A 26977-nucleotide genomic window follows, 5' to 3' on the forward strand; every position below is an offset into this window, starting at 1 on the left:
GCTGCACCTTGTGTGTAGTCTAGTGCTGGGAAACCCATCCGCAAGTTCCCCACCCCCTTAAATGCACAGGGATCGTTAGTGCTGATGAACCTTTCTGCAGCATCTTGCATCCTGAACAATTTTAAAGCTCTTCACAAACCATGGAGTGAAAGGTCTGTGCATGCTGGTGTGGGAATATCGTCACCTTTGCAGGGGGTGCAGCATACAGTCCCCATGTTCTCCCTGAGCTGTGGTGGTCACCATGGAAGATACACTTGGCTGTGGTCCTGCATCACTTGCAAGAGGGCTAGGCCTGCTCACTCCTTTAATGTAGGGAGGTGAAGTGTCTTACCTAACCTCACCCAGCAGCCCAATGACTGAACTAAGAATTGATCCTAGCTCTCTGGCATCCCAGGGCAGTGCTCTATCCACTAAGCCCTGCTGCCTCCATGACAATAAGATTATTTCAATTTTAATAAGATGATTTCCTGGGTTGCAATGCGTGTGAATGGTGTTTCTCTCATAGCCAGTTCCCTACCCTATTATCTTTCAATCTAACTGAAGAATCTTGAACAGAACTTCAATACAATTCAGCACCTCATTTTTGGCTGAAATAAGGCCCAGCCCAATTCTTACAAAATCAGTGACCTGAAGAAGAACTCTGTATAGCTCAAAAACTTGTGTCTTTCACCAGCAGAAATTGGTCCAATAAAAGATATTACCTCCCACACCTTGTCTCTCTAGATCAATGGGAGTCCATCCATTTGCTTCAATGGGCTCATGTCGTTAATGAGTGTGAATTAGGATCCTGTTTTAGCCCCTTTCACCCAGAAGGATCAAAAAGTTCTGTAAGAACTGTGGGGCTAGTCCTCAGATGTGATGAACTCCCACAATTCTCATTGGCTACAGTGGGAGTTCATTGGTCCCCATCTGTCAGGATAAGACCACATATTAGTGTAGGCTACCCTAGAAAGCCTTTGCCGGTATAACTACACCAGCAGAACCTTCTGTATACCAGCACAAGGAGATCTTTTATTAGTATAAGCAAACCTCCTCTTCGAATGATATAAACTATATTGTCAAAGGACTCTTTTGCAGATATAGTTGTTGTGACGGGATGTACTCCGTTGTTGAAGCCTGGAAGCTGTTGGAACCGCTGTGTCCCCTAATTATTCAGTTAGGTTGGCCTCTTACAGTGCCCTGCTGATAACCTACAGCCAGCCCCTCCAGGTCCTGTTATCACCCAACACAAGAGCAGGTGGCTCCACACCCCCAACTGAGTTACCTGAGTGTTTTACGTAAGCCACTCATGGACCATCATTGGAGGCACCAGTCAACTTCCCAGCTCCCCAGCCTTGCACCCCTACTGGAATATAAACCCAGAATCAGACTGCAGAGGGATCTGTATGGTGCATGCTCATTAATTAGCCCGCTCCCCCCTCGATGTGGGGAAGATCTGCACCAGCCTTTGCTACCAGAGCTAAGATTCCCAAACACTTCACTCAAAAACACACTGATTAAGATAAAACATAAATCAGTTTATTAACTACAGAAAGACAGATTCTAAGTGATAACAAACACATCAAAGCAGCTTACCTTGGAAATCAAACAAAATCACAATCTAAGCCTAATACAAACTAGATAGAATTTGAATCAGCAATATCTCACCCTGACCGATGATACAAGCAGGCTTACAGAGTCTTGAGGCACACACTGCATGTACTTCTTCCTTATACAGAGTTCCTGTGCTAGTAAATCTTCCCTAGATGGGTGTTGATGACAGCGCTTAATGCTGTCTGGCTACTCCATTGCTGTAACTGACAGGCTGGTTTTGGGTGTTTCCAGCCTCACATCACATTTAAGTAATTCAAATAACAAGATTGCATAGCTTCACATACAATGATCACACATACAATCCACTGAGATATTAATGTTTAGCAGATCAGGACTTTTAGAATGATACCACACAAGGCATACTTTGTACAAAACGTATCATAATTCCATCACCATGGTAAATATGGGGTGCTTTGGGGTGCAGTGTCACAGTTGTGGCTACACAGAGGTTTTTCCTGGCATGGCTATGTCTATCAGGGGTGTGTATTTTTCACACTCCTGACTGGAATAGCTGTGCCAACAAACCTCTGTAGTGTAGACCTGGCCTATGCCATCGGGGTCTGGAGAATCAGTTCATTTCAAGTCTGTGTGCGTGTTAGGGGCATGGGGACGGGGAAGCAGAGAGTGTCTAATCTTCATATTACAAATATTTGTATTTGTTCTTATGTGTTTTGAAGGAGGGTCCCTAATTGCTCATGAAGCCGGGTGTATAGGGCTAAAATAATATGAGATCTGAGTTGCGTTCTATTTCCAGAAATAAAGAGTAAAATGCGGTGTGGTCAAATAATTTCTATTTTATGTTAGTGGGAGAAAGAAGACTCATAAAATATTTAAAGAAGCCACGTAACTGAACCCTTCTAGTATCTCTGTGCATCAGAGCATTTGAAACCCTGCTGGTGGGGTGGTGTCCGGCGATGGCCCCCACCCAGGGACGGAGGAGCCCAACGTCTCTGGCAGGTGACAGAGGCCAAAGCAGAGCTGCCGGGCGTGGGTGAGGAGAAGGGGCCGACCCCAAGAGAAGGTGGTTCCCAGGTGGCTGGAGGGTTCATGGCTGTTCATGCTCCGAGCCACACCCCATGGTCGGTGGCTGTTGGGCCCCCTGGAGTATCAGCCCTGCTGCCCCCCAGGGACTGGGGCTGGGCGGTGCCACTCTGTTTCCACCTGGACAATGCCGTGATTCGGACCAACATAGGTAACAGCCAGGCCTGGCACAAGCCCCCTGGCACAACAGAGGAGAATCTACATACTAAAGGCCAGATTGGGAGTGGGTCCAGCATGGCTGTGGGGGGAGGCCCCCGAACAGTGGTGTGGAAGCAGGCGCTGTGCAGCCATGATCCCCCTCGCGAGTGAGCAGGCAGAACGGGGGAAGGGGGCAGCGGAGCTGAGACGGGGTGAGTGGGGAAGTCAAGAGGATCCTATAACGCGCTACCGTCCATCAGTGCCTGCCGGGGAGCAGGGCAGGAATGGTGCCTGGATTCCTGTCTGGGGGCTGGGCAGTTATACACCATTCAGGGCCGTGTCCTGCTGCTCAATCAGCCCCGAACAGCGACACACAGAGAGACACATGCTAAGAGGATAAACGGACGGGCGGCGCCTTAGAAGGTGACTGTAACGGACAGGATGGGGCTACACTAGCCCCCGTAACGATGCGGTTCTGGCGGAACCCAACTGAGAGCGCCAACTCAGGACAAATTGCTCAAATAGGGCAGTTACAGCCCAAGGCTGGGGTTTTTCCACCTCTAAGGCAAACCAAACCAGCCAGACTAGGAGGACTTCGGTCTCACCCCACTGGCTAACCGCAAGTCTCACAAGCAATCTCCTTAGGCACTCCAGTTTCCCAGTATTACCACCAGTGCCACTCGTTATGGGGACAAATGGTTATGAAAACCAATACCCCAGTAAAAGAAAAAGGTTCTCCTGATCCCAAAGGACCAAACCCCAGACCCAGGTCAATATACAAATCAGATCTTACCCACAAATCACGCTGTTGCCAATCCTTTAGAACCTAAAATCTAAAGGTTTATTCATAAAAGGAAAAAGATAGAGATGAGAGTTAGAATTGGTTACATGGAATCAATAACATACAGTAATGGCAAAGTTCTTGGTTCAGGCTTGCAGCAGCGATAGAATAAACTGCAGGTTCAAATCAAGTCTCTGGAATACATCCCCCGCTGGGATGGGTCCTCAGTCCTTTGTTCAAAGCTTCAGCTTGTAGCAAAGTCCCTCCAGAGGTATGAAGCACGATTGAAGACCCAATGGAGATGAGGCATCAGCCTTATATAGTCTTTTCCAGGTGTAAGAACACCTCTTTGTTCTCACTGTGGAAAATTACAGCAAAATGGAGCCTGGAGTCACATGGGCCAGTCCCTGCATACTTTGCTGAGTCTGAAGGCATATTGGCCTTCTCTCAATGGGTCCATTGTATAGCTGATGGTCCTTAATGGGCCATCAAGCAGGCTAGGCAGAGCTAATCCCAGCTGGTCTGGGATGTCACCCAGAAGCATAGCATAAGTTTGCCGTACAGACAGTATAGAGCCAATATTCATAACTTCAACTACAAAACTGATACACCCATATAGACAGCATAATCATAACCAGTAAACCATAACCTTGTCTTAGACACCCCATTTGACCCCCTTTATACAAGATTTGGGTGCCACTACAGGACCTTGGTTGCAACAATGATCTATATGGTTCCAGTCTATGTCAATAACGTCACACCCCCAACGCAAAATTGATGCAGGAAGGGATGACACAAACATCACTGACTGCATCCCAAGAGCTCCCCATCCTTGGGTCTGTTTCGCTACAGCTAGTATTGGGTTAGAAGCCATACCAGTGTACAACAGAAATGGTTTATCAAAGTCATGTTTAACAACATGATTGAACCTCTTTACAAACTCAAGGTAAAACTTAGTTAGAACAATAGTGGATTGGATCTGCTCTTGCAGCATGGTTCCTGTATGTCTCATGTGATCTTGCCAAGAGCTAAAGCAAACAACTACTTTATCCATACAAGCTCGGGCAAATGTTTGGAACCCAATTAGCATTAAATAACTGCAGATATTAATGTTCTTCATAGTACAGGAATCTTGGCATTTAGCCATGAAAGCAATATGGTAGTGTGCCTCAGTCTTCCTTTTCACGCAGCACATTAGGTCTGGAATGTCTTTTTCCTTGTGAAAAGTTCCAATACTGTTTACAGGCATTAACTGTGAAACATCTGTATAACAAGGCCTTTTAACATAACGTGTGTTCTCATGTAGTCCTTTTAACATGTTCAAGGGATTCTCCAAAAGATTAGGCACATTGTACATTTTTACAGTTTGTGGCCATAGCAACACATTCATTACAAAATTTACCATCAGCACTAACAACAAGTTCATTGCAAGTGTCCATTTACAATCATGTTTGTCATGCCCCACCTTTGGCTCAATACCATTGGAGTTTGGGCACTTTAGGGTTAACCTGTGGCTTCCCTTTGCAAAATTTAGTTTTCTCTTTCCTCCTTGTCCTGCCGGATCAAACCCTGATTTCTCTTGCTTAACAGAATTCACTGGCTGATGGGGTGGGCTCTCTGTGCTAACAGCTATTAGCAAGTCCTTCCTCTCCCAGCCAGGCAAGTAATTCGCATTACCCCAGACCAGAGCCAGTCCACCAGTTTTCTTATTCGTAACTGCTATCATTTCCAAGGCTGGACTCTGTCTTAAAGAGATACCACACAAATCTAAACAGTCTGAGGGTGAGAGTTTGCTTGCTCTCCCCTGCATCCTCAAGCATTTAGCCATAAAACTGTTCTGCTTTGAAACACCAGTAACCAAATCTGTCCTCAGACCCTGAAGCACAAACTGCTCATTTAAAGAATCAGAATGGAGACATTCCTGTTCCAACAACTTTGTCTCCTCAACAAGTTGGCCCCACACAGCCACTTGGTTATAGGGCTGCCTCAATTCCTTAACAACTTTTACTTCCTCTGAGACTTTCTTAAAGCTACCCACACTGGATCTTTCAAAAGGAAAGTCAGTGGATTCATTCACAACAGACAATTTTTGGCTGTTAGGAACTGAAACTTTCTTGATTAAATCACTCTCACACCCTTCAGTTGCAGGGAACTGCTTGCACAGATTTCCATGAGGATTCCTTTCCCCGGGAGCTTTTCTAAGCAGCAATTCACCCCTCACAGAAATTCTGCCCTTACCCTCTTCACCTAGGGCTTGCTCTAAAGGAACGCTTTCCTGAGCAACAACAGACTCTGTCTGGGTCTTACTTACATTCAGGATCACCTTTGGCCCATCAGGCAGATTTCTACACAATCCCCTTTCAGGCAAACCCATAGACTCACTAGATGAAAGGTCAGAAGCATTCTCCTTTCCTTTGCCACACACAAGCTTAGGAATTTTGTCCTTTTTTCTACAAGTTGTTAAACTGTCCGTAGGTACCACAACCAAATTACCTTTCTGCTCTCCTCGTGCCCTGGCTAGGGTATCACCCTGATTAGACAGAGCTGTTACACCCTTCTCCAACCACACATGAGCAACAGGCAAAATACAAGCACCAGAATTGTCTGGTCTCTGGGATTTTGCTAAAACACTAACTGGATGCAACCTAGTTACAGTGCCATTCTCCCCAGCAGACACAAACTTGGGACCATTCCCTTCCTGGGCTTTAGTTGAATCCAGAACCAAATCTGAGACAACTGCACTATTCTCAACCATCACAGGCTGAAAGGCACCCTCTGTCTGCTCCACAGACAAAAAAGAGTTGGAGACACATTTTCCTTTACTAGACACACAGCTCGGGATTTCATTTCCCTTGTCCCAGCACACAGGGCTGTTCACCGACAACTGCTTGGAGACTGGGGTAGCTTCCTCCATAGGCAAGTCAATACCCCTGACAGACACAGGCACATTTCCTTCACTGTCACTATTCTTCACACAGGAAACAGGTAAGGGATAGGGACACTTATCTTCCACTCTCCTTGCCTTCCCAAACTGCTGACTAGATATAGCCATCAGCTCACAAGGCTGCCTAGGCTCATCCAAAATCTCCTTGTTCTCCTCTCCCTTCGCTTGATCTAATTCCAGATTTATTTCTGAGACATTAGATAGACATTGAGAAACTTCATTCACAGCCAAACAGCTACTTTCCAAAGACAAACTTTTGGAGAAACCCTCCATAGGCACAACCCTAGGATCAATCCTCTCCTGTGCCTGGTTTGTGTTAACTTGACTGACTATAGCTTTAATATCATTTCCAATCATAATATCCTTAGGGAGTGTGTCTTTTACTCCCACAACCATGGTGCCCTCAAATCCCTTCCATTTCAGGTGGATTTTAGCCAAAGGCACCGTGACAAAATACTCAGAAAAGGCTACAACAGTTACATCTTCACCTGGCCAATAATCTTCCTCCCTGACAAGACTTGCTTTAACCAAAGTGATATCTACTGCGGTGTCCCTCCATGCCATACACCTTACTCCATTCACTTCTGCACTGCTAATAAACTCTGCATTATTTCCCCCATATTTAGCTTTAATGTGAGTTTTAAGGTCAAATTTTTCAGAGACCACAGAAACAGCATTTGCACACAGGGCACCAATGCTGGGCTCTGTGTAGCTTGCCTGTGAGTTTATAACAACAGGGTTAGCATTTGCCGTGGCATTTGGGGTTGCTGGTTTTGGGCTGCCCTTTAGTGTTGGGCAGTCTGGTCTTATGTGGCCCAGCATACCACAGTGATAGCATGTAACCTGTTCCGTCCTGGGATGTGAGTTCCTACCCTCCGGGCCCCCTTGAACTCCTTTAGAAGAGTCAGGTTTACTTTTAAATCCTTCCCTCCTCTTGAACTGGGGAGAATGGTGATTAGTTTTCCCTGGGGTTTTACACCCTTCTCGAGCCCTGTTTTGGGTGTGGGCATCCGCAATCTCTGCTGCCCGTAGGACTGACTCAGGGTCCCTGTCACACACAGCTGCTCTCACATTGTCAGGCACAATGTCTAAGAACTGTTCCAAAGTTATTAAATCCAGCAGTTTTTCAAAACTCCCATGCGCCTTGGCTCCCATAACCCACTTTTTAACAAAACCCATCAGCTTATGAGCACATTCTACAAAAGTACAATCATTAGACATCTTAAACTTTCTAAACTTAACTCTGTAAGATTCAGGAGTAACCCTGAACCGCCTTAACACAGAATCTTTAAACCGCCCATAATCCAAGGCTTCTTGTTCCCCCAATTCATTAAATACCTCCCTGGCTTTTCCAGTCAGTCTGGTCAGCAGGACAGGCATTCGCTGACCCTCGGGTATCTGGTACAGATTGCAGAGGCGTTGAAAGGTAGACAAAAACTCCTCTATATCCTCAGTATCTTTGTAAATGGGACACATCCTTTTCCAGTTTTTCTCATGGCGGGGTGGAAGTGGAGTACCAGGTGGGGATGACTTTCTCCGCTCTTCCATTACTTGGAGCTGAAGTCTGGCCGTCTCCTGTTCCATCTTGTGAGTCTCCTGTTCAGCAGCGAGCAGCTCTAGACACCCCTTACGAGCTCTCTCTTCTCGCTCATCAGCCTCCTTCTTTCTTTGATCGGCTTCTTTCTCTCTCTCAGCAGCCTCTTTCTCTCTCTCAGCAGCCTCTTTCTCTCTCTCTCTTTCTATTTCTGCTATTTTTTGCTTCTTCAGCAATCGAAGATCTGCTAGCTTCTGTTCATGCTCAAATTGCAGTTTACTTGTCACCTTTTGCATCCTAATTTTTTCTGCATCTTCTGTAGCCTCAGGTAAGGGCTGTGCTCTTGCCCCCTGATCACTGGCTATTAACAGATTTCTCAGTTCTTGATTTGTAGCTTTCTTTCTAAAGCTTATCCTCTTTTCTGAACACAAATTTTCCAGGGCTTTTTTGCCAAGTCCCTCATATGCTCTTTGCTCAGCCATTGCAGCAGCTCTTTAACCAACAAAACTCTCAATCCCAAAATTCAAATTTGGATAGCATGGGGTTCTGACCCAAAGCTTAACTGACCTGGTTCTGTGGATCCTGCCGACTACGCCACTGTGACAATGCGGTTCTGGCGGAACCCAACTGAGAGTGCCAACTCAGGACAAATTGCTCAAGTAGGGCAGTTACAGCCCAAGGCTGGGGTTTTTTCCACCTCTAAGGCAAACCAAACCAGCCAGACTAGGAGGACTTCGGTCTCACCCCACTGGCTAACCGCAAGTCTCACAAGCAATCTCCTTAGACACTCCAGTTTCCCAGTATTACCACCAGTGCCACTCGTTATGGGGACAAATGGTTATGAAAACCAATACCCCAGTAAAAGAAAAAGGTTCTCCTGATCCCAAAGGACCAAACCCCAGACCCAGGTCAATATACAAATCAGATCTTACCCACAAATCACGCTGTTGCCAATCCTTTAGAATCTAAAATCTAAAGGTTTATTCATAAAAGGAAAAAGATAGAGATGAGAGTTAGAATTGGTTAAATGGAATCAATTACATACAGTAATGGCAAAGTTCTTGGTTCAGGCTTGCAGCAGCGATAGAATAAACTGCAGGTTCAAATCAAGTCTCTGGAATACATCCCCCGCTGGGATGGGTCCTCAGTCCTTTGTTCAAAGCTTCAGCTTGTAGCAAAGTTCCTCCAGAGGTAAGAAGCAGGATTGAAGACCAAATGGAGATCAGGCATCAGCCTTATATAGTCTTTTCCAGGTGTAAGAACACCTCTTTGTTCTCACTGTGGAAAATTACAGCAAAATGGAGCCTGGAGTCACATGGGCCAGTCCCTGCATACTTTGCTGAGTCTGAAGGCATATTGGCCTTCTCTCAATGGGTCCATTGTATAGCTGATGGTCCTTAATGGGCCATCAAGCAGGCTAGGCAGAGCTAATCCCAGCTTGTCTGGGATGTCACCCAGCAGCATAGCATAAGTTTGCCGTACAGACAGTATAGAGCCAATATTCATAACTTCAACTACAAAACTGATACACACATATAGACAGCATAATCATAACCAGTAAACCATAACCTTGTCTTAGACACCCCATTTGACCCCCTTTATACAAGATTTGGGTGCCACTACAGGACCTTGGTTGCAACAATGATCTATATGGTTCCAGTCTATGTCAATAATGTCACAGGGGGCCATCGCCGGACACTACTCCACCAGCAGGGGGGCTGGGGCCGGCTCCAGGCACAGGACTCCTCATCGTTGTCCCCTTCCCAGTTGTACATGGTGGTTCCGGAAGCCGTGTGGCTGGGAGGGGCCTGCCCAGGGTGGGGCTGTGACTCGAACTGTTCAGGGAGGCGACTGAACCTTTAAATTGTGCCCCCCCACTAGCAACGTATGCAGTTTGGGGGGCAGTGCCCCCATAGTCCTACAAACTCCGCCCATGCCCCCCTGGCACTATGGGGAAAGGGCCTCAGGCAGGAGCTATGTCGTGGAGGCCGAGGGACCATTTCTCTTTATGCTACCCCACAGGGTGCCAGAAATCAGAAGTTTTCTAGGGAAAATTGGCCATAGGATCTCTGCAGTGATATCTATGGGTGGTGATTCAAACTATCTGGAATTGTTGATAAATTGTATCGTTTGACCACACTTTGGTTCATTATTTTGTTATGAAATAAACTCAAGAGCCCAAATAACCAATGTCAGACAGGTTGATTAATATGGCGCAGGAACAAGGTACAATACGATACCAGTCTCCAAAGAGCCGTGCCCTGCACCGATACTGCATTTAGCTTACACTTGACGGTGCGTTTCCCCAGTACAAATTTCAGCTACTATTATAGATATGATTTTACAAGTTACACATTTCTTTACACATCACTAAAATCCAACCCATCAGTTTGTTCCAGTTCCCTACCTTGTTGTTCTGTTCTTTCCTTAGCTTTGTTTTAGATATTAGCATTCCAGGTATGATCTGGGAAGGTCCTTCCCTGGGTTGTACTAAGACATAGAAACAAATATATCTTGATTTTGACAAGTTTTCTATCTGCTTGTGCCAAATGATTAGTTAAGCAAATGCAAGGTGTTATGGGATTCTTAGCATCAGTGAATGAACAGGATTATGGTATAGGCCAGTTTCAGCGATATCACTGTTAAGAACCTAAGAACATAAGAACAGCCATACTTCGTCAGACCAATGTTTCATCTAGTCCAGTATCCTGTCTTCAGACAGTGATCAAGGCCAGCTGCTTTAGAGGGAATGAACACAACAGGTAATCGTAGAATCATAAGACTGGAAGGGACTGCTTTTGTGGCAGGACTAAGTATTATCTAGCCCATTCCTGATAGTTGTTTTTCTAACCTGCTCTTAAAAATATCCAATGACGGAGTTTCCATAACCTCCCTAGGCAATTTATTCCAGTGCTTAACCACCCTGACAGACAAAACAAACCCATTTTTTTCAATCTTCCCTCATACGTCATGTTTTCTAGACCTTTAATCATTTTTAAAAAGCAACAAAGAGTCCTGTGGCACCTTATAGACTAACAGATGTATGGGAGCATAAGCTTTCGTGGGTGAATACCCACTTTGTCAGACGCACTAACACGGCTACCCCTCTGATACTTAATCATTTTTGTCGCTCTTCTCTGGACTCTCTCCAATTTGGCGACACATCCTTCCTGGAATGTGTCACCCAGAACTGGACACAATACTCCAGTTGAGGCCTAATCAGTGCAGAGTAGAGTGGAAGAATTTCTTCTTGTGTCTTGCTTACAACACTCCTGCTAATACATCCCAGAATGATGTTTGTTTTGTTTTTTTGCAACAGCGTTACACTGTTGACTCATATTTAGTTTGTGGTCCATGACCAAATCCCTTTCCACAGTACTCCTTCCTAGGCAGTCATTTCCCATTTTGTATCTGTGCAACTGATTGTTACTTCCTGAGTGAAGTACTTTGCATTTGTCCTTATTGAACTTCATCCTATTTATTTCAGAGCATTTCTTCAGTTTGTCCAGATCATTTTGAAATTTAATCCTATCCTCCAAAGTACTTGCAACCTCTCCCAGCTTGGTATCATCCGCAAACTTATAAGTGTACTCTCTATGCCATTATCTAAGTCATTGATGAAGATATTGAAAAGAACCGTACGCAGAACTGATCCCTGTGGGACCCCACTCGTTATGCCCTACCAGCATGATTATGAACCACTGATAACTACTCTTTGGGAACAGTTTTCCAACCAGTTTTACACCCACCTTATAGTAGCTCCATCTAGGTTGCATTTCCCTAGTTTGTTTATGAGAAGGTCATGCAAGACAGTATCAAAAGCTTTACTAAAATCAAGATATACCACATCTACCGCTTCCCCCCTATCCACAAGGCTTGTTACCCTGTCAAAGAAAGCTATCAGGCTGGTTTGACACAATTTGTTCTTGACAAATCCATGCTGACTGTTATTTATCACCTTATTATCTTCTAGGTGTTTGCAAATTGATTGCTTGATTATTTGCTCCATTATCTTTCCGGGTACAGAAGTTAAGCTGACTGGTCTGTAATTTCCTGGGTTGTCCTTATTCCCCTTTTGATAGATTGGCACTAGATTTGCCCTTTTCCAGTCTTCTGGAATCTCTCCTGTCTTCCATGACTTTTCAGAGATAATTGCTAATGGCTCAGATATCTCCTCAGTCAGCTCTTTGAGTATTCTAGGATGCATTTCATCAGGCCCTGGTGATCGAAGACATCTAATTTGTCCAAGTAATTTTTAACTTGTTCTTTCCCTATTTTAGCCTCTTCTGATCCTACCTCATTTTCACTGGCATTCACTATTTTAGACATCCAATCACTACCAACCTTCTTGATGAAAACCGAAACAAAGAAGTCATTGAGCATCTCTGCCATTTCCACATTTTCTGTTACTATTTCCCCCCCCTCATTGAGTAATGGGCCTACCCTGTCCTTGCTCTTCCTCTTGCTTCTAATGTATTTGTAGAATGTTTTCTTGTTACCCTTTATGTCTCTAGCTAGTTTTGATCTCGTTTTGTGCCTTGGCCTTTCTAATTTTGTCCCTACATACTTGTGTTATTTGCTTATATTCATCCTTTGTAATTTGACCGAGTTTCCACTTTTTGTAGGACTCTTTTTTGAGTTTTAGATCATTGAAGATCTTCTGGTTAAGCCAGGGTGGTCTCTTGCCATACTTCCTATCTTTCCTACGCAGTGGGATAGTTTGCTCTTGTGCCCTTAATAGTGTCTCTTTGAAAAACTGCCAACTGTCTTCTATTGTTTTTCCCCTTAGACTTGCTTCCCATGGGATCTTACCTACCAACTCCCTGAGTTTGCTTACATCTGCCTTCTTGAAATCCATTGTCTTTATTGTGCTGTTCTCCCTCCTACCATTCCTTGGAATCATGAACTCTATCATTTCATGACCACTTTCACCCAAGCTGCCTTCCACTTTCAAATTCTCAACCAGTTCCTCCCTATTTGTCAAAATCAAATCTAGAACAGTCTCTCCCCAGTATCTGTCTCCACCTTCTGAAATAAAAAATTGGCTCCAATACATTCCAAGAACTTATTGGATAATCTGTGCCCTGCTGTGTTATTTTCCCAACAGATGTCTGGGTAGTTGACGTCCCCCATCACCACCAAGTCCTGTGCTTTGGATGATTTTGTTAGTTGTTTAAAAAAAGCCTCAGCCACCTCTTCTTCCTCGTTAGCTGGTTTGTAGTAGACCCCTACCATGATATCACCCTTTTTTTGTACCCCTTTTATCCTTACCCAGAGACTTTCAGCAAGTCTGTCTCCTATTTCCATCTCAACCTCGGTCCAAGTGTATACATTTTTAATATATAAGGCAACAACTCCTCCCTTTTTCCCTGCCTGTCCTTCCTGAGGAAGCTATACCCTTTTATAACAATATTCCAGTCATGCATATTATCCCACCAAGTCTCCGTGATGCCGACTATGTCATCGTTGTGTTTATTTACTAGCATTTCAAGTTCTTCCTGCTTATTCCCCATACTTCTTGCATTAGTATACAGACATCTAAGATACTGATTTGCTTCCCCATCCCCCATTCTGTCTTGTCTCTCCTTTATCCTTGCTATAACAGCCTATGCTCCCCCAAATTCCAAACCTTCTTCCAGGTCTCCATGTCCTTCACTTATCTGTGGGCTTTGGCCACCTGCCCCCTTCAAACCTAGTTTAAAGTCCTCCTCACTAGGTTAGCCATCATCAAGTGATCATCACGTCGCCCATTCCCAGCTTCTGGCAAACAGAGGCTAGGGACACCATCCCTCCCCAACATAGCTAATAGCCATTGATGGACCTATCCTCCATGAATATATCTAGTTCTTTTTTTAATTTATCTAGTTCTTTTGTTATGGAATTTGTGGTTAATGTTATTGGTAGTTAATGCGTACTACTAGCATATATACGGTGCAGATAATACATATTATGAATGTGATATATATCTATATACTATCCAGCATATATTAGACAACAGGAACAAAGGTGATAGCAAAGTAGAGCAAGACTTTTTCACGAGTATTTTATTAACACACACACAATACTCTGTTTCATTTATTTATTGACAGTATCAGAAAGTGAACTTTAAATACTTTGTGCCTGAGATCACTCTGGTAAGGATTTGGGGAGTTTCGAAGTGCTCTTTGAGGCAGATACACCTTTCCTCGCCCCCCTCTCTCGACCTGGTGCATTGTGCTGCTGTGTGGTGGGGTTAAACCACTGGGGACAAACTCTCAAATGTTCAGACACCACAACTAAGGCCAGGTTTAAAAAAAAAAAGGTTGGCACCCAGCAGCTTCCATGGTGGCACGTTTGGGACAAAAGAGCCCAGCACTAAGCACTTATTCTGGTGCCTAAATGGCCCCTGGTGTGTTGCTACATCTCAGAAGTGACTGAACTTCTGGGGCAGATACATCCTGCAGCATGCACAACCGTGGCTGTGGCTGGGTGTATCAATAATAAAGGCCAGATGTTCCAGCGAAGCAAGAGAACGTGCAAGGAGCCTTCACACTCCTACACACGCCACACACAGGGTCAAGTGAGGACAAGGTCATGGCCAAGATCACCTTCCAGCCAGCAGCGCTAAGCTGGTGTAGGGGACGGTGTATGGCTCCCTGTGAGTCGGAGGTGGAGTTCCCATCCCAACGTACACAAAGCCCCCACAAACACGCTGTCTAAGTTACTCAGAAATCCTCTCCTGCAGCCTCTGCTTTCTGATCGCTCAGCAGCCCCCTCCTGGTCAGCCTAGAAGCTCTTCCCTCGGAACAGGAGAAGCACCCGGTCACGAATCTGTTTGGTTTTGTTGCCGGCACAGTGTGCCCAAGGGAGGCAACAGCGGGGTTCGTTGCCCGCTGTGCGACGCGCCAATAAACACACCAGGGTGGAGAAGCAACCAAAGTTTATTTGAGATCTCAAAGCGGTGCAAGGAGACTGGCACGTCTCGGATCAAGCACACCCACTATACGTAGTTCCCCTTTTTATACCCAGACAGCGGCCGTAGTACTTTTCCGCTTGCTAAAGCACGTCCCCTTCCCCCCCTTCTCCTTTCTGCTGCAGCCACGTCTGCTGTACTTACAGCTGGTTTTAACCGGTTTTAGCTTGTTGCAACCGAAGGCTTATTGTTTCATTCCGTTTCCCAACTGTTAGCACACCAGGTTACAAAAGTTCAGCCGAGAAGAGAGTGAGTGGCTAAATATGGAGGAGCTTCGGTTTGCTTAGGCCTAGAGCAGGAGGGCTTCATCGACACTCGTGGTCTTCCACCGCGCCCCCCCCCCCCGAGTTACCTAGAGTTATGCTCAGTGACACCAACAGTTTTCACACCGCACACGATGAGGTTCATCATGGGAGGAAAGAGGAGGTAGAAATTGGCTAGCAGGATATGTACATGCGGGGGGACTGGGTGGCCGAACCTGGAATTATTGAGGAGAGAACCACTGGTGTGTAGACCACTAAGATGGCGCAAAGGTGGGAAACAGGTGCCGAAAGCCTTGAAATAAACACATAAACTGAGTACACACGGAGACTGCAGGGTGGATGCGGGGGGATATCATGGGAAGGCCACGGTGAGCACAGTGTGGGTAGGTGACCTGGAGGAAAAAGAGGCCATTTCTGCAGGGGATCATCCAGGTCGGCACTGACCTCTTTGTTTCAGGTTATTTGCTCTGCCAGCCAGTAAAAATCAGAACAACAGTAGAACCAGGAAACCCAGACCTCACTGAATAGGCAGTCACATATGAATTCCCAGACATATTCGGAGACACAGGGTTTTGCCTGAACGTGGCGAAATACAAAGCTCGGGTTGCATGCCTTGACGGAGGCCTGCTGATTTCCTTAGGGTTCTGTCTGAAGAACATGCTTCGGAATTCAGAAATCCAGCGAAGAGGGGATGTGGGGAATGCACTAAATTAGCCGGGAGCCTCTCAGAAGAGTGTCTCCAATCCAGTCGCCGGGCGCTCAGAACAATTCAGAGCAGCGTTTTGTTGTTCTGACGTTACCGAGTTCCATAAAAAACCCTCGTCGGGTCTGAAATCCCTTCTTTTGTTTTCAAAAGAGAAGATGCCATTTTGTACATAATTGAACCATGTACCACCAGACACTGCCCTCTAGAGTTAAGCTGGTGTCAGTGTTTAGTGGGCACAAGGGGGTGTTTTTAAGCTGTTGAGTTACAAGTGATTTTATCCCAGGTCAATATAGTTTAGAGCATAGGGAAGCAAAGCCTGGGAGGGTAACTTGTCATAACTGTTTTGGTACCAATTCAAGGAGGGGACGCCCCCACTATTTTGAGTCACACGTTGTTCTTCTTGTACAAACGCTTTTCTCATATTTGCCGTCTGACCAACTGATTTGTACATTTATAACCTACAGTTTCTAATAACCACGTTTACAGTTAGAGCAGAGATCCCCAAACTGTGGGGCGCGCTCCCCTAGGGGGGCATGGAGGAACGTCCGGGGGGGCATAGCAGGGCCCGGGCCCACCCCCACAGGGTGGGTGGGTAGGGAGCACCACCCAGCCTATTCCCGCCCCAGCTCTTCTCCGGTCCCGCCCCCAGCCATGTCCCCGGCTCCCAGCCCTGCACCGGGCCCCGTCCCTAGCCTCGCAGGGCTCCGCACCCAGCTATGGTCCCAGCTTCCAGCCCCCACCAAGGCTTGGTGGCTGCTCTACTCCTGGCCCTGTGCCAGCCCCAAGCCTCGGCCGCTGGCCATGGCTCAATTCCCAGCCTGGTGGCGAGGCCAGGAGCGGAGCTGCAGCTGTCCACATGCCAGCTGCTGGTCCCCATCACAGCCCAGCTGTAGCTCTGCTCCCACCCCCAGCCTTGTCCCCTGGCCACGGTCACACTCCCAGCCCCAAACCCACCCCCAGCTGCTGACCCAGCCTCAGCCCCCATACACCCCTGTTCGCGTTGCCCCCCTCACCCCTGAGCCACAGCCCCGTTCCCAGCCCAGCTCTGGAGGAGGGGCGTGAGGACAGGGATAAGGGGGAGTGCGCCACCCTCAAAAGTTTGGGGACCACTGATTTAGCGACTTCTTTCAAATACTCTTCGTAAGGCAGAAATCATCTGAATTCACATTTATAGCTGTCTTTCACACATAATATAAAGAAAACTAGTATACACGTTTAGAAGCAAAGTCGAAGCTGTAAAATTACATTCCAGGATCTGTGTAAGCAGATGGGGAGATCATAGACGTTTTATAGCGAGAGAGGTGTCATCTTAGCCACACACGTTGGATGGGCATTCAGTCACTGCTTGTAGTCAGAAGTTTCCTAAAGAGTTTATTGAACTAGCTTAAAACTTCATTTCATAAAGCAAGCAAGTAAAAGTGCTCACGTGGGGTATAGCCCTGGAGAGGAGAGACAGTAGCATTTATATGAATCCTAGGCAGAGAGCCTGGAAGCAAGCAAACTTAGATTTCAAATGCTCTGATGCACAGAGATACTAGAAGGGTTCAGTTACGTGACTTGTTTAAATATTTTATGAGCCTTCTCTCTCCCGCTTCCTCTGGAAAATTTTTGTTTGATTTTTCCCTCTAATATAAAATACGAATTATTTACGACCGCGTTTTACTCTTTATTTCTGGAAATAGAACACAGCTCAGATCTCATATTATTTTAGCACTGTACACCCGGCCCCCCTGAACAGGTCGAGTCTCAGCCCCCACCAAACGTACCTCTATAGAGACCCAAGTCTCTCACCTCCCACCTGGGGAGTAAAGTCAGCAGGGGGTCATTAGGAGGTATAAATACTCTCACCCAGTTGATCCCGGCTGAGTGCAGAGTCCTGCAGTTTGTGTGTGACTTCAGCATGTGCTGAGGGAAGGAGACGCAGCCAGGGTTCAGGTGAGCTGGGGCAGTTTATATTAAAGCTAATCAAGGATCTTTCTAAATAGGAGATTTTTAAAGTAAATGTAAAGCTTGGGGCGAAATCTGCTGTCAATTACACTTGTGTAAACCTGGAATGATTCTGGATTTACACCCGTATTAGTGAGGTAGGTCATTTAGAAGAGAACTATTTAATTCCATCAAAAGACAAAAAAATGATGTGAAGAAAGCACTGAGTATTCCAAAAATCAAGGGTGTTCAGGTTACACATAGAGCCATAGTTCTCTCCCCTGGTACAATTGCATTGTATTGTGTAATTTCTCTATTGTGTAATTCTGTTATCATGGGAGATTTCAGTCTGGGGGACATATGTTTTGGCAGAGAGGCAAGTAATGATTAGGACAGGGCAGTCCTATAAAACGATCTCAATCGCTTGCTAAACTGGGCTCACTTGAGCAACGTGCAGTTGATTACAACTAAATGCGAGGTCCTACATCGAGGAACCAAGGCCGTAGATCACACTTACAGTATGGGGGGCTCTGTTTTAGAAAGCACTGACTCCAAAGAGAACTTGGAGTGATGATGTGTAACCAGCTGTACATGAGGTCCCACTGCAGTGTGGTGATGGAGACAACAAGTGACCTCCTTGAATGTACAAGCAGGGGAATAGGGAGTGGAAATAGAGAGGTGTGAAGCTTGGAGAGACCATCATTGGGCACTGTTTCTAGGTCCGGTGTCCACACTTCAAAAAGGTTGTTAACAGATTGAAAAGGGTTCAGAGCAGGTGATCAGAATGGTCCCTTCTTGCCTTAAAATCTATGACTCCATAATTATTTGATCACAATTTTTTCTCAGTTCATGAAATAATTAATCATTTTTTCTACAACCTTACGTCAGTATGGCTTGTAGCAGCTTGTAATAATTTTCCCTTTGTGAAAATAGTCTCTGCATCTCTGTTCATTTGGACTTTTTATATCATAACATTTCTTCTCTCCAAAGTCTGTTTTGAATACATGTGATTTTTCTTAAGAGGCTTTGGTGAGGGACCTTGTCAAAGGCTTTCTGAAAGTCCAAATACACTATAGCCACTGGATCACCCTTGTCCAGATGTCTGTTGACCTCCTCAACGAATTCTACTAGATTGGTGAGGGATGATTCTGTTCTTTATTATCATTTCAACCTATTTGCCTGGCTCCAAAGTTAGGCTCACTGGGCTGTAATTGCCAGGATCACCTGTGGAACCTTCTTTAAAAATCGGCATCACATTTGCTATTTGTCAGTCATCTGGTACAGAGGCTGATTTAAGTGATAGGTCACATACCCGAGTTAGTAGTTCTGCAATTAGATATTTGAGTTCCTTTAGAATTCCTGGGTGAATCCCATGTGGTCCTGGTGACTTATTACTGTTTAATTTATCAGTTTGTTCCAAAGCCTCCTCTGTTGACACCTGGGACAGTTCCTCAGATTTGTCACCTAAAAAGAACAGCTCAGTTATCCCAGAAGTCAGTGGGGAGTTCTTCCCCTGACTTCAGTGGGAGTGGGATCAGACTCATAGGTTCTTTGGCTATGTCTACGCAGCGAGCGGCAGTTAGTCTCACAGCTCGGGTTGACAGATGCAGGCTTGTGCTTCTCGAGGTACCGCGCTAAGAATAGCTGTGTAGATGTTGAGGCTCGGGCTCTGAAGCTGAGATCAAAATAGCACTACTCATGCATGTTCCCGATGTACTACGTACATCCAGGCTGAATACCCAGAATGTGCTGCTGAATGTACCAGGCACATCTTGCTACATGCAGCTGAACATGCCAGGTATTTCTAGACTGAAAGCATGTTCTGTGCGGCCAGATATCCTAGGTACTTCACTGGAGAATGCACATTAAAGTACTAGTACCAAAGTACTCCAGGTAAGATACCTGTAACCAAGTGGGGTTCATTACTCGTGACTTGTAATGACATTCTAAGAACTTTAAATGATTTTGCACAGAAAAATATAAGGGTTTGTGTGATTAGTGTTATTGCAACATGACTGATGAACTCAGAAAGAGGTCAATCCACTTCTTCCAGAGCTGAGACTGGCCCCTAGCATGTATTTAATTTACAGGGTCTGTTCATTTCATGTGTTATGTTTTATTGAAAGGAAAGACATTGATGTGAGACTTGCAAAAGATGCCACAACAAGACAACCTGTCAGGTTCCAACAGCACAGGCTCTGATCCATCAGTGTTCTTCCTGACAGGCATCCCGGGGCTGGAATCTCTGCACCTCTGGATCTCCATCCCCTTCTCCTCAGTGTTCACCGTGGCCCTTCTAGGAAACTGCGCCCTCTTGTATGTTATCAAGACAGAGCCCTCCCTTCACAAGCCCATGTTCTATTTCCTCACCATGCTGGCCGTCATCGACCTGGTTTTATCCGTAACAACTGTGCCGAAAATACTGAGCATCTTCTGGTTTAATTCCAGGGAGATCAGCTTTAACGGCTGCCTGGTGCAGATGTTTTTCCTTCACTCATTCTCCATCATGCAGTCTGCTGTGCTGCTGGCCATGGCCTTCGACAGGTACGTGGCCATCTGCAACCCCCTGAGGTACGCCACCATCCTGACCAATTCAGTGATAGCAAAGATCGGGCTGGCGGCTTTGGCCCGGGCTGTTCTGCTAGTGCTCCCTCTGCCCTTCCACCTCAGGAGGCTGCCCTACTGCGGGTCCCACATCATCTCCCATTGCTACTGTGAGCACATGGCCGTGGTCAATCTGGCCTGTGCCAACACTACGTTCAATAACATCTATGGGATCATTGTTGCTCTCTTCATTGTGGGGCTGGATCTGATGTTCATCTCCCTATCGTATGTCAAGATCCTAAGGGCTGTCTTAAGCCTGGCATCCAAGGAAGAGCAGCTCAAGGCTTTTGGCACCTGTGTTGCCCATCTTTGGGCCATCTTAGTGGTCTACACACCAGTGGTCCTTTCCTCAATAATTCACAGGTTCGGCCACCAAGTCGCCCCACACGTACACATCCTGCTGGCCAATTTCTACCTCCTTTTTCCTCCCATGATGAACCCCATCGTGTACGGTGTGAAAACCAAACAGATTCGTGACCGGGTGCTTCTCCTGTTCCGAGGGAAAAGCTTCTAGGCTGACCAGGAGGGGGCTGCTGAGCGATCAGGAAGCAGAGGATGCAGGAGAGGTTTTCTGAGTAACTTAGACAGCATGTTTGTGGGGGCTTTGTGTACGCTGGGATGGGAACTCCACCTCCGACTCACAGGGAGCAATACACCAACCCCTACACGAGCTTAGCGCTGCTGGCCGGAAGGTGATCTTGGCCATCTCCTTGTCCTTACTCGGCCCTGTGTGTGGAGTGTGTAGGAGTGCGAAGGCAGTTGCGATGTCCAAACATTTGAGAGCCTATTCCAAGTTGTTTAACAATACCACTGTGATGCTCTGTACCTTGGGAGAACACCCTGCACCCCCATGTTCATCCTTATACTATGATTGTGTGGTAACTAATGCAATGTTTGTCATGTCGGGTGTCTTCGGAAGGCTCATGATGCACTGAGCATTGCTGTTATAGTAATGTTATAGGTTGTAATTTCATGTATATAGTTATGAGGCTGAAAATGTGTCCTCATGGCTTAAAACTAGCCCAGGCAAAACTCTCCAGGAGCAGAGGGGAACATCGCAGTGGCGCAGTGAGCAGGATGTATATACAGCTTGTTACTCCAAGTGGAGTTCAAAGTTTAGGCACTGATATTTGTGATTTTAAGTGAGTCTTAAGTGCAGTGACTAAGAACAGTCAGGAGGAGGTCACAGTTTTGTTATTTTCTGTTTGTTTATTTTGGGTGAGGAGAAATAAGCACAAGAAACAGAAGAATGACTACCAGTGAGGCAGTTACAAAACTAGAGCTGGCCAGACTGGAAGCAGCAGAGAAGGAAAAGAACTGCGAGTTTCAAATGGGGCAGGCAGAAATGAGGATCAAAGAAGAGGAGGCTGCACACAGAAGGGCTATGGAAGAAAAAGACAGAGAGAGAAGAAAAAGAGAGAGAGAGAGAGAGAAACCCCCCGCTGGACCTGCTAGAGAAGCAGAACCAGAGGCCCCCGACCCCAACAACTCCCATCACTCCAAAAATCCACAAATGGGAACACTTATGTCCTGCATACAGTGAAGAGGACAATATTGCTGAATATCTGACTACCTTTGAAAGGCTGTGTGTAATACATGAAATCCCTGATGGTAAGAGAGTTCCTACCTTGATTGCGAAATTAACTGGTAAAGCTCGAAATGGAGTCAATGGAATGCCTATTGAAGATGCTTTAGACTATTGTAAATTTTAAAATACTGTTTTGCGAAGTTTTCAGGTTACCCCTGAAACATATAGAATTAAATTTAGGACTCTTAAAAGGGATATTGGGATGAGTAATGGGGAATATGTAAACAAAATGAAAGATTTGTTGGGAAAACGGGTGAGGGGTAAAGAGGTGGCAAGTTTTGAAGGACTGCTTGATCTTGTTGCTCAAGAGCATTTCTTGAGCATATGTAAGGCCGAAGTAAAGCAGTGTCTATGGGATAAAAATGTCAAGTCTGTGGATGAGATGGCTTTTTGAGCTGATGCCTTTGAACAGACTCAGGCATCTATTGAGGGCAGGTCACAGAAAGGGGTTTAAAGCTGGTGGGAAGGGGAGATCCCATTTTCTCCCTAGCAAGAGGGAGGGTGGCTGGGAGGCTGGGTACTCACCTCCCCAGAACCATTCCTCTAACCTTCGTCCCAAATCTCCTGTAGAAGCAGAAGAGCCCAAAAGGTGCTATCAGTGTAATTCCACTGCTCACCTGAGGAATAAATGCCCTGTGCTAGGAGGAAGCAGGCAACCAATAGCTCATGTTAGTTCTGCTGTCCTCACCACAGAAACCCCCCAAGCAATTGAAACCTATCCTATTGGTTTTGTGAGATTAGCCTCTGCAGAGCCAGATATGGAGCATGTTAAGGCTGTCCAAATTAATGGCAGGGAATTGGGGCAGAGGGATACAGGGGCCCAGATCTCTCTGGTTAAGCAGAGTGTGATCCCAAAGGCCAGTATGTTACCTGGCCAAATGGCAGAGATTGTGGGGGTGGGCGAAAGCAGATTCCTCGTACCACTAGCTAAAATCCATGTGGTGTGGGAAGGTTTGGAAAGTGTTTTGACTGTGGGGTAATGGAACACCTCCTAGTCAACCTGCTCCTTGGTAATGATTTTTTCCGTGTAGCTCAGGTTAAAGTATTTGCCTGCAGCAGGAGGGAGTTTTATGCTTGAACACCCGAGGGAAAGGGGAAGGTCTCAGGAACTGCTGAGAGAATGGGAGCGAGTCTCTTTCATTCTCCTGCAGCAGGGGGCAGCCACATGGTTCCAGGTGGGAGGGGGCTGAGACCAACTCTTGCACTGTAGCTGAAGGCAACGCCACATCAGGAAGGGATGGGGGTGTAATGCCTGCCAGGGAGAGAACTGCCCAGGTTGTTAGCTGCCAGCAAGTTGCAGGTGAACCAGACACAGACCCCTCTCTAGGGAGCACAGAGAAATGTGTCTTAGGAGGGGGCCCAGAGGAGGAAACTGGGGGAGGAATAGTGGGGGTACAGGAATGTCTCCTCACTGGTCAGTTGGGAGAGGATGCCCAGGACAGAATGGCTGAGTCAGCATCTGTGCTCCCAGGCACTCAGCCCATGAGCCAGATTTTGAGAGGGAACTGTGTGACCGACTTCCTGGAGGGGAGCAGTCACACAGCTGACTTCTCAGGGACAGAGAAAGGGGTGGCGGAGGGTACCCCAATCCAGGTCTTAGTTTTTCAGGATGCTATTTCTGAAAAGTTTTTGGAAAGTAACTGTGCCTCTTTACATCAAGATGCAGCTCCAATGCCTGGGACAGCAGAGGAGTTGAGACCAAGAAATTGCCAGGTGGTAGTTTGTGAGAACACAAATGACCCCACTGACAGAGAAGGGGGTGTTTTCCCCCAGGCTGGTGAGACACAGAGAGCAGTTATGGGAAAGCTGCGGGGAAAAGGTGAATCTGATCGAAGGGTAAACACACCTACCCAGAGAGCACAGATCACAGCCCTCTAGGGGGCAGGGAAGGACTCAGTGCTGGGAGGGGGAAACACAGGGTAACCCCAAAAAGGGAGCTGGATTTTTTGCATATGTACAGTCCTGGGGTTGGGAGACAGCTCCCCAAAGGGCCAGCCAATATGCAGGATCTCCCTAAACTCCTATCTTGCCTGATCCTGAGGTACCAAAATCCCAGACACATAATTAAAATAAGAACCCAGGCAGAGGGGAACACTGGAGGGAAAGAAAAGCCAGTGACTGATTACATGGGAGAGAGTCAAAGGACACCATGGGTAACGAACGAAACAACCTCAAACCAGACTGTCTGAACAGGGGGTGTGGTATCATAAAGATATTTGTAAACACCCATCTGTGATAAAAATGTTGGCATTAATGTTAAATCGTGGGATAAGAATTTTGATAGTGATGTTAAAACTTATGGTAACGCTAGTTCTCAGTTAATACCTGTAAACAGATTTAAAGCTTATCACAGCAGAGAAACCATAAAAAAACCGAGTTTGCTGTGTGTGAATGGGGAAACTGAGGCACACCGCCTCATGGCCTTGATGGCTGGATGCCAAGAGAACTATAACACAAACTCCAAACTTCTGCACTGGAGCCTGATCCTGCAGGAGTTTGACATGGAAATTATACACATAAAGGGAAGGGAGAACCTGGTAGCAGACGCCCTGTCCAAGAAAGAGGACCCTGGGCACACTGCCTTCAAACTAGTCAGTGACTAACCCTCTTGCAGTGAACTAAGGGGGGAGGTGTGACACTCTGTACCTCGGGAGAACACCCTGCACCCTGATGTTCATCCTTATAATATGATTGTGTGGTATCCAATGCAAAGTTTGTCATGTTGGGTGTCTTCAGAAGGCTCAGGATGCACTGAGCATTGTTGTTATAATGATGTTATAGGTTCTAATTTCATGTATATAGTTATGAGGCTCAAAATGTGTCCTCATGGCTTAAAACAAGCCCAGGGAAAACTCTCTGGGGGCAGAGGGGCAGTTCACACCCCATCAGGGCATGTATGGGACAAACCCAGCCCAGCCTCACAGGAACAAAGGACGCTGGCCTAGGCAGCAACAAATGATCTGTTGGACTCTCGAGGGAGTCACCCCCCTTCGCTTGGTCAGTTTGGGTCTCCGATGAGGTAATGCTCACCTGACTCTGAAAGGGGGGGGCAAAGCCAAAAGGTAAGAAAGAACATGATAAAAGGGAGAGACGTTTGCCATGCTCTTCCTCTCTCTTCCACCTCCATCTACAGACACCACCACTAAGCGACTGAAGCGCTGATCAAAGTGGAGAGCCTGGCTGAAGGGCAACCAGCCAGCCTGTGGTGAGAAGCATCTAAGTTTGTACAGGCACTGAAAGTGTTAAGATCAGCTTAGAATGCGTTTTGCTTTTATTTCATTTGACCAAATCTGACTTGTTATGTTTTGACTTATAATCACTTAAAATCTATCCTTTGTAGTTAATAAATCTGTTTGTTTATTCGACCTGAAGCAGTGTGTTTGGTCTGAAGCATGTCAGAGTCTCCCCTTGGGATAACAAGTCTGGTACATATCAATTTCTTTGTTAAATTGATGAACTCATATAAGCTTGCAGTGTCCAGCGAGCATAACTGGACACTGCAAGATGGAGGTTCCTAGGGTTGTGTCTGGGACCGGAGATACTGGCTAGTGTCATTCGGTTGCACAATTCAAGCAGCGGCTGGCCCAAAGTGCTCACTCACGTAGCTGGGAGCAGCTTACATGGCAGAGGCTGTGCGTGAACAGCCCCGGGAGTGGGGGTTCTCACAGCTGAGCAAAGTAAGGCTGGCTCCCAGAGTCGAGGAGTGGAGTGACCTAGCAGATCACCGGTCCAGATAACGTCACAACCACACAGCTGCACAATGCACCAGATCAAGAAAGAGGGACAATAAAGGGTGTTTTTGCCTCAAAGTGCACATCAAACCTCCCCAAATCCTCACCAAAGTGATCTCAGGCACAAAGTATTCAATGTTCACTTTCTGATACTGACCATAAATAAATGAAACAGAGTATTGTCTCTATGTGTGTGTGTGTGTGTGTGTGTGTGTGTGTGTGTGTGTGTGTGTGTGTGTGTGAGTGAATAAAATACTCGGGAAAAAGTATGGCTCTACTTTGCTATCACCTTTGTTCCTGTTGCCTAATATATGCTGGATATCATATAGATATATATCACATTTGTAACATGTATTATGGGGGGAAGGATAGCTCAGTGGTTTGAGCATTGGCCTGCTAAACCCAGGGTTGTGAGTTCAATCCTTGAGGGAGCCACTTAGGGATCTGGGGCAAAATCAGTACTTGGTCCTGCTAGTGAAGGCAGGGGGCTGGACTTGATGACCTTTCAAGGTCCCTTCCAGCTCTAGGGGATAGGATATCTCCATATATTATCTGCACCATAGATATATATATATACTAGTGTGCATTAAGAACCAATAACATTAACCACAAATATTGTAACAAATGACATATGTTTGAAAAAGAGCTAGATAAATTCATGGAGGATAGGTCGACAAATGGCTATTAGTCAGGATGGGCAGGGATGGGATAGTGTCCCTAGCCTGGGTTTGCCAGAAGCTGGGAATGCGTGACAGGCGATGGATCACTTGATGATTACCTGTTCTGTTCATTCCCTCTGGGGCACCTGGCACAGGCCACTGTCGGAAGACAGGATACTGGGCTAGATGGACCATTGGTCTGACCCAGTATGGCCGTTCTTATGCCCTTAACAGGGATATCGCTGAAACTGGCCTTTACCGTAATCCTGTTCATTCACTTATACTAAATATCCCATAACACCTTGCATTTGCTTAACAAATCATTTGGCACAAGCAGATAGAAAACTTGTCAAAATCAAGATACATTTGTTTCTATGTCTTAGTACAAGCCAGGGAAGGACCTTCCCAGATCAGTACCTGGAATGCTAATATCTAAAACAAAGCTAAGGAAGGAACAGAACAACAAGGTAGGGAACTGGAAGAAATTGATGGGTTGGAATTTAGTGATGTGTAAAGA

The 26977-nt window shown here is 46.1% G+C and overlaps 1 protein-coding gene across 1 annotated transcript; it reads left to right on the forward strand.

The window, feature by feature from the left end:
• Nucleotides 1-20033: 20033 nt before the first annotated feature.
• On the forward strand, nucleotides 20034-20996 carry LOC135888866 (olfactory receptor 52K1-like). Its single transcript, XM_065416664.1, has one exon. The coding sequence runs from the start codon at nucleotides 20034-20036 to the stop codon at nucleotides 20994-20996; it is 963 nt and encodes a 320-aa protein (XP_065272736.1).
• The last annotated feature ends 5981 nt before the right edge of the window (nucleotides 20997-26977 follow it).

The sequence above is a fragment of the Emys orbicularis genome, chromosome 1 (genome assembly GCF_028017835.1).
Source record: "Emys orbicularis isolate rEmyOrb1 chromosome 1, rEmyOrb1.hap1, whole genome shotgun sequence".
Taxonomy (NCBI): domain Eukaryota; kingdom Metazoa; phylum Chordata; order Testudines; family Emydidae; genus Emys; species Emys orbicularis.